We start from the raw sequence: 13,920 nt of genomic DNA on the forward strand, positions 1-13,920 counted from the left end.
AGCTGGGGAGACTAGAAAAGGATCCATGAAGCCTTGAAATAAGGATGGCTTCCAGGAGCGGAGCCCACGTTCTAAGCAGAGGCAATAGCAGGAGCCCAGAGGTGTGAAAGCGCAGAGGATGTCTGGGGAAGGGCGCATCTCCCAGTGTGGTCGGAGCCGAGGGCGCATGTAGGGAGTGGGAGGAGATGGGACCAAAGGCAGAATGAAGGGTCAGGGGGAACCTGGACTGTGGGCGTACAGAACTTCACTCCATGCCCTGGGAACAATTACATGTTCCCTCCCACGCTGTGACCAGGCCTTTCTCAGGCTTTGGAGTCTCTAATAGTCTTCTGGGGCCTCTCCCGGGCCCCATGCCATCAGGACTTGATCTAGGTTTTGTCAGACATGTTCCTGAGACATTTTGTCATGAGAGACAGTTTGGCCAAGTGGCTGCAAGTACAGAGTCAAGTCCGTTGTGTATTAATTGTAAACTAATCTATGCTCATGGGTGACGGGGGGAAGGGAGAGATAAGAATCCACCCCAGAGCCCATGCCCCCCAAATAGCAGAACTGCAGATCCTTACCGTGAGCACAGTGTCGCCCACGATGGCATTCTCTAAGACCCTCGTGCTGTACCGATCCTGGGGGAATCTGGGTCGGTGTTCATTGATATCAGTGACGTTGACCACGATTGTGGTCATGTCACCGAGGGAGGAAGAACCTTTCCGGCTGCACTCAATGGACAGGAAGTACTTGGGGTTTGTCTCAAAGTCCAGGCTCCTGTCGACGTATAGGATCCCTGATGGAAAAAGAGGTGATGGAAGCATTGAGACAGTTGGGACCACAAAGGCAGAGGCTGAGAAGTCTTGAACCAAACCCCAGGAGAGGCAGCTCAATAGGGTCAGGAGATACAGATCTCCTCCATCACCTCCCATCACCCCCTCCTTCGTCTCCCTCTTTACCTTCCTTTCTCCTTCCATCTCCTCTCATTTTCTTTATTATTGTTCTCAATGGCAGTGCTTCCCTCATTTATTTTTGTAATATTTCATTGAAATCCCATTAAGTCTGCAGTATTAAATCTACTTATATTAGATAAAAAAGTGATTTCCATTTTGTAGGTGAGTCAAATTGATGCTCCCAACAGCTAAGTGACCTACCCAAGCTCACTCAGCTAGGACACGACAGAGGTTAAATTATTAAGAGCTTTATATCACCCAAAGTTGTTCAATAAATTGTTAGGGCATAGATTTATTATTCTGAAAACTGGAAAAGGAAAGAACAAGGGTTTTTCCTGCAGCTCCTGGACAACAGTTAATGGTGGAAAACACTTCTTTATAAAAGAATTCCAGTTAGTAAATGAATGAGGAATGATAGGATTAGAAAGTCATCATTTTGCAGCTCCAAATGGAATAATATATCTAGGAAATGATCATCAAAGGCTGCTAAAACCATTAGAAGTAGAACTGACGGAGAACTCTATATTGGATGAATCAGGCTGACAACTCCAAGCCCACCGTCAACCTTAACCTAAAAAGAACCAGCCTCCCAACATAGTGCAAAGGAGAGCCCAGCATTGTTTATGAGGCATTGTGGCCAAAAAATTGAGTTTGAACCTGATCAAGGTCTTTGGTCCAAATGTCATTTATAAGACTTATAAGGATTAAAGCCCAGCCGGGCGTGGCTCAACGGTTGAACATCGACCTAGGATCCAGGGGATCAGGGTTCGATTCCCGGTCAGGGCACAGGCCCGGGTTGCGGGCTGCAGCTGATCAATGACTCTCTCATCATTGATGTTCCTATCTCTCTCTCTCCCTCTCCCTTCCTCTCTCTGAAATCAATAAAGATATACTTAAAAAAAAAAAAAAAGACTTATAAGGGTTAGAGAGATGGGTTATATGATGACATCATAAAGATACAGCTAGCCAATCCAAAATATAAAAAATTCTGACCAACACATGACCCAACATTTTCATTAAATAAATGGCAGGGGGAAATAAAGAAGGAGAGGAAGATATCAGAGGTTAAAAGAGACTTAAGATATTGCATATAAATCATTTGAGGGATGTTGACAGACAAACCAGCTTCAAAAAGACATAAGATAACCTGAAAAATTATCTCGCTAGGTATTAGACAATATTAAGGAATTATCTTTTAAGTGTGATAATGGTATTGTGGTTGTGTTTATAAAAGGAGTTCTTATCATTTAGAGATACACACCAAAGTATTATAAACTAAATGATATGGTGTCTGGGATTTGCTTTAAAATAACTCAGCAACGGGTCGATGTGGGAGGGGGACAGGTGAAGATGACACCAGCTGGTGTGTGTTGATAATTCCTGAAGCTGGGTGATGGGAACAGGTAATTTATACTCTTTTCTATTTTTTATTTGTTTAAAGTCTTCATAATACAAACTTTAAGAAAGCATTGCTCAACAATAAGGCAGCTACTTTAGGAGGTAGATAGCATTGCAGGGGTGCTGTGGGGAGGACTCTGCACGGGGTGTGGGTTGACCTGGGGAGCCTCTCTTTGTAAGAATAAAGGAAATTCAGGGGTGCCAGGGTATTTGGGGAGGGCTCTAGGAGGGAAGCCACAGCCTTGTCCTGGGCTGTTATGCCCCACATTTCCCGAAGCGCTTCTACCTCTGCAGCCAGGCATGGAGGGTGGCCTCAGCCTTGTAGGGCTGGGTCTGAGCTGAAACCTGGAAGCCGCAAACTGTGGGAGGAGAGTGGGTTGCTTAGGGTCTTGGGCGGGGAAGTGGGGGAATAATGGAGGTTCCCACATAAACTGGCCCCAGGGCGCAGGAGGGACCTGGTACCTGGAGACATGCAGAGTGAAGAAAGGGCCAAAGGAGGTTGGCCCGGGAGGGCTGCGTGGGCAGATATGCCCTGTATATGAGGAATCCAAAGTCCCCGGGGACCCGGGCAGGGGCTGCCTCAGGCGCTCTCTCACCTGTGCGGGCATCCAAGCGGAACCTCCCCTGCTCATTCCCGCTGACCATGCGATAGCCAGTCTTCTCAGAACCCGGACGGGTGAGGGTGGCCAGATGCAGCACCTCTGTGCCAGGCTGGGCGTCCTCGGGCACCTGCACTCTGTGCTCCGTGTTCAGGAACACGGGCAGGTAGTCTTCGAGGCCCACCACGGACACCGTGACGGTGCCCAGTGTGGACAGCGGGATCGGGGTGCCCAGGTCAGAGGCACGAACGGTGAGCTGCAGTGCTGCCTGCGGCCTGACCTGCAGCGGCTTCTCCAGCCGGATCACACCCGTGGTGGCCTCGATGGAGAAGTGGCCTTCAGCAGAGTCGGTCAGGGAGTAAACCACCTGGGCATTGGTGCCTGTGGGGGAGACCGAGGGCATTTGAAAGGTTAATGGTAAACCAGTGCAAGGTCAGAGGATGTGTCCCACAAGGCTGGTGGGATTGGAAAGAGGTGACTGAAGACACTAGGCCTCTTCCATCCTGAAGGGGAAGGTCGAGGCTGAAGCAGGTAGTCACTACCTCCTAGTCTTGGAAGGGCTGTCATGAGTGAGCATCTAGGACATCTGTGTGGCTGCAGAGGGCAGGATCAGGACTGATGATTGTTAGCTCCAAATAGGTAGTGCTTGGTAATTATCTGAGGCACCATGGAAGGAAGGGGCTGCCTAGGAAGTAGGGAGCTTCCTGTCTCTGGAGGTGAGCAAGCACTGGCTAATTGAGCTTTTATAGGGCCTTACTGTAGCCATTGGTTGCGTTTGCACTGACTATTTGTCCTCTCTAGAACCCCTGCATCCCTCCAAAATCTCTCACCTCCTTCATTGCCAAGCTAAAGCTCACTTCCTCTAGTCTAGGAAGTCTTAAGTTTACTTTGCTGGAGTCGAACAAAAGAGGATATTTTGATTCCCACTTTTATCATCAACATCATCATCATTATCATATCCTATGTTGATCTGGCTACTTTGACCCCAGGGCATTTTTTACCCTACCTCAATTATAAAATTTTATTCATGACACATACCTGACATTGTGTGTGTGTGTGTGTGTGTGTGTGTGTGTAACAACAATAAAACATTTGATGGCAGAAGCTATAATTGGCACAATATGGAATAAATACTCCCGGATGAATCCAATTTGCCTTGTAAAATTTAAAAGGAAAAGAATTAACCCTAATGAAAATGATCTCATTAAAATTAAAATGTAAAATATTGAAAAGGATTCCACTTTATTGTATAGAAAATTGATTAAGGAATTTAGTAGGCTTAATGGAATTTGTGCCCAAAATTCCTTTGCTGCGGCAAATTCATCAGAGTTGAATAATTCTGACTGGTGTATTTCTGATTAAGTGTTTGCATTCAATTTGTCCTTGAGGTAAAATGACAGGATTGAAAGGGCTCCAGGTCTAAGTGGCAATGAGAAACAATGAGACTGAAATGCCCTGTACTGGTCCCGAAAAATTGCCAAACTCTTTTGTTATGTAGCACTGAGGTACGCAGTTTGTGGACAGACATTTTCCACTTGCAAGTGTCCGGAGACTCAGTGAGGAGGCACAGTCCTTACCAGTCCCAGAGCAACACACAGAGCCAAATCCTTGCCCAAGGTGACCCCATGAGCAGAGGCTTCCAAGCCTTCTTGTTCTCACCTTGATCTGGATCCCGAGCCAGTACCACGGCCACGGGGGTCTTAATCGTGGTGTTGTCAAAGACAGCCACAGCACAGTGGCTCGGGAAGAAGCGGGGGGCGTTGTCATTCACGTCCTCCACCTGGAGGGTCACATCTGCCTGGCAAGATTGGCCGCCTCCATCTGTCGCCTTGGCAACAAGGCTGTACACATCCTTCCTCTCTCGGTCTAGGGCTGTGAGTGTGGTCAGCACCCCTGGCCAGAGAAATGACAGCAGGTGAGCTTTCGCTGGGTGGATGTAACCCCAGCACGTGCCTTCTAGATATCTATGCAAGACAACGCCAGCCATTCAGTTTCGTCCCAGAGGAAAGAAGTCAGCCCTGTTTATGGACGGTCAGGAAAGAAGCTCACCTATATCCCCACCCCCCAAACCTGCTCACTCCCCTAAAACACACTCCACCACCCCATCACCAATTTGACATCACACCAACAAGCTGCAAAGAGGCACAACACTTTTAAAGGGCATTTAGACAATTTCTTAACAACCGCTAAAATGTGTTTATCCTTTGGCCCACAATTTTATTTCTAGAAATATATCCTGTATAATAAACCCAATAAAGAGAGTGTTTATAATAGCAACATACCGAAAATATCCTATATGTTTTTCGAAAGGGGACTGGTTAATTATATTATGGTTTAGCCATGCAGTAAAATACCGTGCAACCAAAAAGGAATTATGATAGGGCTTTATGCACTGTCTTGCTAATTTCTCCAAGATATTGTTACATGAAAAAAAGCAAGTCACAAAACAGTATTCTGTACAGGGACTTCGGAGATGCATGGAAAACCAGTCTGACAGAATATATACCAAGAGTGCTTATCTTGGGGCTAATTATTACGTAATCTTCCCAATTTCTGCATAATATACACCTACATTGTTTGAGTTTTTGTACGATAAACATGTATTATTTCCATATTCAGAAAAACTGCCCCCCCTCTTTTTTTTCACTCCACTGATCATCCTGCAGCTGAACAAACAACAGCAGAAAGAGATCACGTAACCCACCTGGGGTGACTCAGCATGCCCATTCTGGAGTCAGGGAGGACAATATTGTCTCCTGTCTGTTCAGACAGTTTCCTGGGACACCACTCTCACCTGCCACCTCCCTGCTCAGGAATCTCCAAGGCTACAGGTTCCGAGCCAAGTGTTGGCAGCTGGCCCTCTGTGACTGGGCCCTTCTGTGCTGCCCATCCCCATCCCCTTCCCTACACAGCAGCGGGACCGGATCCCACCTCTGTGGGCTGCTCTTCCAAAGGGAGCAGACCCCACCCTGCCTTCTCCACCAGACTCTCACAGCCCAGCCTCTCCGGGGTATTTGAGGTCTATCCCGCAGGGCTTTCTACTTCCGGCTCTCTGCTTTGTCCCCTAACTAATGATAATGACAATGGCAACCACATCTGTTGAACTTCTTTTATGTGCCACACCTGGGCTAGGCTTCCACATACTTTATCTCTGATCCTTACCACAATACAGGTTTTATCCCCAGTCTGACCTTGACACACACCTGCCTAAATCCTTCAATGGCTCTAAAGGAGGGATTTGCCCCCTGCCATCCTGAGGGTCTCTTCCTTTGCCCTCTCTCCACCCCTTCTGTGCACCAGTTTCTGGTCCTCCTGATGTGCACACTCTTTCCAAAAACTAGGCCTTTGTATAAATTCTTCTGCCTTGAATGTTTGTTCCTACTACTTACTACTCTATTATCTATCCTGGCTAACTCCTATATGTCCTCAAGTCTCACATAAAATGCCCTTTCTTCAGAGAGCTTTCACTTAATCTCACTCCCAAGCCTAAGTCAAGTTCTATCAAAACTCCCCTTAAAACCCTGCATTTTTTCTCAGCTCAGCACATTTCAAACCACTGATTAAGTGACTGCCTTTCCTATTAGATTTTAAAGACCCAGATCTTGTCTTATTAGTCAATTAATTATTTCTCCAGCAGCTAGTGCAATGCTTGGCACAATGTGCCAAAGTATGTTTGCTGGGTAGATGGAAGGATGGATAAGTCAATTCCTGTTTCATTTCCCAAGGAGCCTACCATAGTACCGGGTACTTGATATTCAGTAAATAAATGGTTCAATCCTATAGCTCAGGGAACCCACCTGTATGAGGATCTAGTTTAAATTCATCTGCTCCAGGACCATGCAGAGTGTATGTGATCTGAGCATTGGTATCAGAGTCCAAGTCTGTTGCAGAAACTTGCAAAATGAAGTGTCCAGGAGATATATCTTCACTGACTTTGCCGGTATAGAGGAGCTGGAGATGGAAGACAAAGAAGAGGGAAATTGCGGGAGATACACTCAGATCCAGAGAGAGGAAGGGTGACACAGAGAGAGACAGAAGTAGGGAGAGAGAGAGAGAGATTGGAGAGGAGAGATGTGCGCGCGCACACACACACACACATATACACATCATGGGAAATTTAGGGTTTAATCATATGAGGCCCTTAGGGAAGTGTCCCTTATCAAAAATGTAACTGCCCTGTCTGCATGCTTGCGAATACGTGTAACCTGGCGGAGGTTATCTGTGTTGGTCTGTGTTACCTCTGCAGATGTGGATACGCAGACATGAGCGTGGGCGGCAGGGCAGGGCGTCTCTCGGGGCAGGTCTGTATGGATGTATTTGGTAATAACGATCCATGCTAACAAACTGAGCTGTGGAGGGGGTTTCCCACTTAGCGTGGCAGGTTGTGTCTGAAGAATGAAGAAGTTAATTTATTTCTGGGTATGTTTTACAGAGAAATGGTCCTTTGTAGGGAGTGTAGGGGGACAGGTATGGACCATGGTTCCTAAAGAGCTTGACGATATCCCTACGGGGAGGCCAGGGAATTACCTAGAATGACCCCCGCCCAAGGCACTAGTTTTCGGCCAGCTGGGGAGAAGCGGAAGCAGGTGTGGTCAGGGAAGGCCAGCCTCAGAGACGGTCCCTTGATTCCTCCTCCGTCTTTCCCTTCACTCCAGCTTCCTTGCCTCCACTCCCCCCAACCCCTCGCCAGGCTCTCACCTGTGAGCACTGAGGGCTGTTATCATTGATGTCCAGGACAAAGATCTCCACAATGACCGAAGCCTGGAACTTGCCATCAGAAGCTGTGATTCTGAGCAAGTACTTGGCCATGTGCTCACGGTCCAGGGTCTTCCTCGAGAAAATCCTCCACTCATCTCCAACTTGGCTGATGCCAAACTGGCCCAAGGGGTCTCCCTCTAAAAACATGAGACAGACATTCCAGAAGCTGAGCAACAGGAATGAACCAAGCTTCGTGCCACAGGTAGCTGCCCACCTGACACTTTTAGAATTGCTGGAAAATACAAAAATTTTCTCTATTAACTAGGGACTCACAATTCTCCATTAGGTCAGTTATTTGCTGTTATGAAGCATAACCATGTCTTCAGAGTTCAAGGGCTGCCTGTTTAATGGAATTATTAATGCAGGAAGTACCACTCCAAAATATTTGCCTAAGGTAGGCTTCTTATTTTTTGTGTTTTGGAAGGAATCGGAGAAAGTTAAAGACAAGTAAATTTTAATTCCATACAAGAATCTTCTAGTATCTGTTCAACAGTAGAGGGGTGGAAAGTGATCCACAATACTAAACTCTCTGAGGTCTTATTTTACAACTGAAGACACAGACTGAGTGGAGGGTTTGCTTCCGAGTCATATAATTCCTTGACACCAATCACTAATAGAGGAGATGGGTTTCTGAGATTCTAAGATTCCAGAGTTCCACAATTCAACTCTTCTAAGAGTTGATAATATATTGACATTATTTTATTATTCAGAGATTTTAGGACTTTTGTTTTTAAGAGTCTGATATAAGATGGTAACATTCTGTTTCCCTAAGACTCCATATTTCAAACAGCTCTGGTCCAGGGTCTGTCTCCAGGAGTCTATGATTCTTGGCTCATTAACTCTCCTCCAGACACCTGTGATAGCGGAAGGAACCATGTCTATGGGAATGGAATGACATGGCACCCGAAAGAGAGGGAAAGGGACATTGAGAAGTAAAGAAACTCTTTTGGCCATTGGACAGGAATTGGGGTAATTTAGGTTTGCAATAGGTATCCACTGAGGAAAGCAGTTTGTAGGGTGTGATTTTAATCCCAGCCTGATGGAAGCTTGGAGTGTGACCTTGGTCAAGTTTCTCTCTCTATCTGGATTTTGGTTCTCTCAGATGTGAAATGAAGGGATTGGGCTGATATCATATCTAAGGAGATGTTTTTATTGCAATGCTCAGGTCCAGTGATTGACTACAAAGCATTTTCTACTATCCACAGCTTGCTCAAGTCTGTAGATGGAGCAACTGAGGTTCTGGGAGTGTCAGTGATTTACCCAAGGTCACACTGTTAATAAGTGGCAGAGCCAGGACTTAAACTTATGTCTTGGGGCACCTCTTACTGGACTTTTCTCAGTGCACCTCAGTGCCTCCATTCCAAGACTGGTATCCTTACCTGTGATATAGCAGGTGACCTGTCTGTTCTGCTCAGAAATATCAGCATCAAAGGTTTTAAGAGTGGCCACAGGTTCACCAGGTTCACTGTTCTCGACCACAGATCCTCTGTAGTCTTCAGAAGCAAATTGGGGAGCATTGTCATTCTCGTCTGTAATGGAGACTTCGACCAGGACCTGAGAAGATAGCTGGATGGTCCGGCCATGGTCATAGGCTACCACATAAAAGTGGTAGGTCTGGCGGGTCTCACAGTCAAGTTCCTGGAGTGTGGTGATCCAGCCAGTCTCACTGTCAATGGCAAAGAGCTCATGGATATTACTGTCGGGATCCACTGGCATCCTGTAACTCACCTGGCCATCCTTCCCAGTGTCCTGGTCATTGGCAGTCACTTGAATGACCGCAGTCCCCACTGGCATATTCTCAGTGAGGACAGCCTTATATGGATCAGCCTCAAATATAGGCCTATTATCATTGACATCCTTCACTTGAATGTTGACGGACACCAAGGAAACCAAGTTAGTGTCATTATGGGGGCAATATGCCATCAAATCAATCTGGTACCATTTAGTAGACTCATAGTCCATGGCCTTCCTCACCTTTAGAGCCCCTGTGTTTTGGTCCAAGGAGAAGACACCATCTCTGTTGCTCTCGGGTGTTGTGCCCTGCACTAGACTATAGATGACTGGATCTTGAGCTGCCACTGCTTTAACAGAACCAATTTCAGACCCTTCTGGAAGGTCTTCAGATGCAGAGAAAGTATACAGAGGTTCAGAAAATTTGGGCAAGGATACTTCATTATCAACCACCTGAAGACGTAACAGCACCAGAGAGTTCCAGTGAGGAGGCCCCCCATCTTGGGCTTTGATTTTTAAGTCAAAGACCCGATTTTCCAATCCCACCAGGCTCTCTTTCACCTTGACAACACCAGTGGTTGGATTGATGTCAATGATCTGTTCATGCAAGTCCTCTATTGAGTCCACTGAATAGGTGACATCTGCATTTCTACCTTCATCTGCATCATAGGCCAGCACCTGGATAACTGGGGAGTCTTTACTGACATTGGATTGAATGGACACTGTGTACTCAGAGGCTTTGAACTGTGGAGCATTGTCATTTTCATCTGTGAGGATGATCTTCACAGTGCAGAAGCCCACTTTTCCTCCTCCATCCTGAGCCATGACTTTAATAGCGATGACTCTTTCCGTTGAATTTTCCCGATCCAATTTCTTCAGAGTGGTGATCTGCCCATGGGGGTTTATGGAGAACTTCTCACCTGCTAGTTTATTGATGATGGTATAATCTACAGTGCCATAGGGACCACTGTCTTTATCAATGGCTAACAATTCAATTACCTTGGTTCCTACCTTTGCATTTTCTGCTAACTCTGCCTCATAAACATGCTGCTCGAACTCTGGGCTGTACTTGTTGGCATTTGTAGTGTTGATATACACAGGCACAGTTGCTCGGAAGACCCCATCAGAAGCACCTACTCTCAAATTGTAAGAAGAGTCCAGGTGCTTTTTGCAAAGGTTTAACATAGAAATTATTCCTGAGGAGCTGTTAATGGAGAAGTGCCGGTCCTGATTGCCAGAGAGAATCAGGTACTGTAGGCGAGAAGTGTCCCTGCTGTCGGGGTCAAGAGCTTGGACTTTGAGAACCAGGTGTCCACAGGTTGCCAGCTCACTGACATTGGCTTCATACTGAGGTTGCCTGAACTCTGGGGGGTTGTCATTGATGTCAGACACACCAACAACAACAAGGGTTTCACCAGTGAGTGGAGGGTTTCCTCTATCCATGGCCCTGACCTTCACGTGAAAGTGCTGTTGGGATTCATAATCCAGCTCTTGAACTGTGGACATCTCCCCTGTGCTCCCATTGATCTGGAAGAATTTGGAAACATCTGAACCATCCTCTACGATCTGATAGGAGACATCATGGTTCTGCCCTGAGTCCTGGTCAGAAGCCAACAATTGGATCACAGGTGTCTGAGCAGGCAAGCCTTCTGAGATTGAAGTGGTGTAGACCAACTGGGAGAAAGTGGGAGGGTTATCATTGACGTCCTCCACCAGGACTTCCACAGTGGCTTCAGAAAATGACCCCAGAGCTGTGTCTGTGGCTCTGACTGTGAACACATGTTTGTTCTTAGACTCATAGTCCAAAGGGCCTGTTACTGTTAGGACACCAGTCTTAAAGTCAATGGTGAACAGCATCAGGGGCTCTTCCTCCACAATGTTGTAGATGAGTCGGAGTCCCTCTGGACTCCGGGCCTGGGTGTGGAGAATCGGGGTATAGAGTGTGATATTTTCAGGCACTCTGACTTTATAGTAAGGACTCTGAAACAGCGGGTTAGATTTATTTCTTACAATGACAACTACCTCTTCAGTAGTCTGGAGGGATGGGCTTCCTCCATCCTGAGCAATGACTTTGAGGTGATACTTATTTAAAGCTTGATAATCAAAGGGTTTCTTCAGTGATATGTCCCCAAGATAGGGGTCAATTCGAAAATATGTGTAATCTTCTGCAAATGCATATGTGACAGCACCATTTACCCCCAAGTCTTGGTCACTGGCAGATACCTGAAAGATGACATCCCCAGGCTCTGTGCCATCTTGGATGATTGTGTAATAAGGCAGATGCTTAAACTCAGGGAGATTGTCATTGACATCCTCAACAGAAACTATAACCAGAGCCTGAGCCACCCTTTGAGGGGTCCTATTGTCCCTCAATTCCACTGCCACCTTATGAGTATCCTGCTGTTCTCGGTCAAATGCCACACCTCTTGTCTGCAACACGCCTGCTGATTTGACCATACAAAACATATCAGTGTCATTTAAGAGGAAGTAGTAAAGGGTGTCATTCAAATGATTGCCCTGGACGCCCAAAATCACCAGTGTCTTTCTGTCTTGCAAATTCTCCTTCACTGTTGCCCTGTAGACATCCTGGTCAAACTGCAAGCTTGTATTAAGAGCTTGTGTCAAAGAAATTTTTACCAGTGCAGTATCTTGATACAGGCCATCAGAAGCTTTAACGGTAAGCTCCCGGGAGTGTCCCAGGAAAACAGGATTCAACACAGATATTCGGCCATCCATGGGATGGATAGCAACAGCTTCGTCGGCATTGCCAGTTTTGATGCTATAATGGACTTCCGAGTCATCGTCGCTGGCCCACACCATGAGGAGCTCCATACCCCGGTGGATGGGCTTCATTATTGCTACTTCATATATCTGGTCTGAGAACCTGGGAGGAGAGTCATTTACATCTCTGATATAGATGATGGCCTGGGCAGGCCTGGGTGCAAATAAGATGGGGCTTCCTTGGTCATGGACATAGATGCTGAATTGCAAAGAGGGCATGCTCTCATAATCCATCTCTGATATAATGGTTAGTGTTCCCATGCTGGGATCAATTTTGACAAACTTCAAGGCCTCTTGCTCCAAAATTTCATAGACCAACAGAGAATTAGCTTCTTTGTCTCTGTCAGAGGCACGAATCACAAAGGGGTTGTTGTTTTCATCCATGACCATGCTGTGCAATGGTGCTGCCTCACTAATTTGGCCCACGAAAGTCGGCTTTAAGAACATGGGAGCGTTGTCATTTTCGTCAATGATGTAAACAAGAACCACGACGTCAGTAAATGCTCCCGCCATATTGCTGCCTCGGATTTTCAGCTGATAAGATGAAATTTTCTCATGGTCCAAGTTCTTCTGGGTGGAAATGAGGCCGGAATATGAGTTCATGGAGAACACACCATCCTTGTTTCCCTCTCTTAACTCATAGGTAACTTCAGAGGAGCTTGTAGCCGAGACAAGGAGGATTGGGGAACCAACAGCGATTGATTCAGGGATCTCTACAAAGTACTCGGCTTTTGAAAAGATGGGGGCACTGCTTTCTGAAGGGTGGACGTGAATGATCACTGTAGCCAGGTCATGCCACCGTGGGGAGCCTTGATCTTCTGCCTTCACTGTCAGAGTATACCGGGCGTGACTTGCCTGGTGAAGTTTCTGGGCTAGAGTGATGATGCCTAGAAGGGCATTGATGTTGAAGAAACCCTCGCTGTTCCCTGAAACAAAAGACAGGACGAACTGAAGTTAATCACACCCTCAAGAGGCACCAACTAGGCTTTCTAGATCAGTAAAGAGACCATCACACAAAACTTGGAAAGGGTAAAATTCACACCCCATGCCACCCTGGATTTAGTTACGATATAGTGTATAGGGGGTGTGTGTGTATATATATATAGATATGAATTTTATTATATATGTATATACATAAACACATATAATAATAAATGAACATTATGCTCTATGAGGGCAGAGAGCAAGTCATGTTCGCCTCTGTCCCTCTACAGCATCTAACTCTCTGAAGTATTAATTATTATGAAAGATAATCATTATTAAATATCATTAATTATGAATTAGCAACCATTATAAATTATCAGTAAAAATTAGTTGGATATTAGATATTATCATTTGTTACCTCAATTACCTATAATTAACACTTATCAGTGATAGCAATAACCTCTGGCATTTGTCTAGTATTCGACAGTTTACAACATGCATTAACATACATTTTCTCTTTTAATCTTTACAAGGACTTTCTGGCACAGGTAATATTATTCCAGTTTTGAGATGAAGGAAACTACCTAAGAGATATAAAATCATAGATATGGCCTTAGCAGGAAATCAAAATTACTCCTAAAACTATGCCATACGTCGCATAAGGTATTTTAGGCCCCTTCTATTGTATAGGCACAAAGATATTCTATTTTAAAATGTTGCATGCACTTGTAAGCATCCTCTACGTGTATAGTTATCAGTGGGTTTACATAACATATATGTAAAGTCTCCAGTAA

General features: G+C 45.7%; 1 protein-coding gene across 1 annotated transcript in view; it reads right to left on the reverse strand.

Annotated features, from left to right (window-relative positions):
• Window positions 1–13,920, reverse strand: part of FAT2 (FAT atypical cadherin 2) — a 47,707-nt gene that overhangs the window by 18,303 nt on the left and 15,484 nt on the right. Inside the window, exons 9-14 of the mRNA XM_016213869.2 lie at window positions 9,070–13,128; window positions 7,631–7,827; window positions 6,730–6,883; window positions 4,592–4,825; window positions 2,930–3,313; window positions 564–778 (exon numbers count right to left, since the gene is read on the reverse strand). Of these exons, the coding sequence (XP_016069355.2) occupies window positions 564–778; window positions 2,930–3,313; window positions 4,592–4,825; window positions 6,730–6,883; window positions 7,631–7,827; window positions 9,070–13,128 (5,243 nt within the window). The remainder of the gene's footprint in view (window positions 1–563; window positions 779–2,929; window positions 3,314–4,591; window positions 4,826–6,729; window positions 6,884–7,630; window positions 7,828–9,069; window positions 13,129–13,920) is intronic.

Source organism: Miniopterus natalensis, chromosome 4, assembly GCF_054644295.1.
Source record: "Miniopterus natalensis isolate mMinNat1 chromosome 4, mMinNat1.hap1, whole genome shotgun sequence".
In the NCBI taxonomy this organism is placed as follows: domain Eukaryota; kingdom Metazoa; phylum Chordata; class Mammalia; order Chiroptera; family Miniopteridae; genus Miniopterus; species Miniopterus natalensis.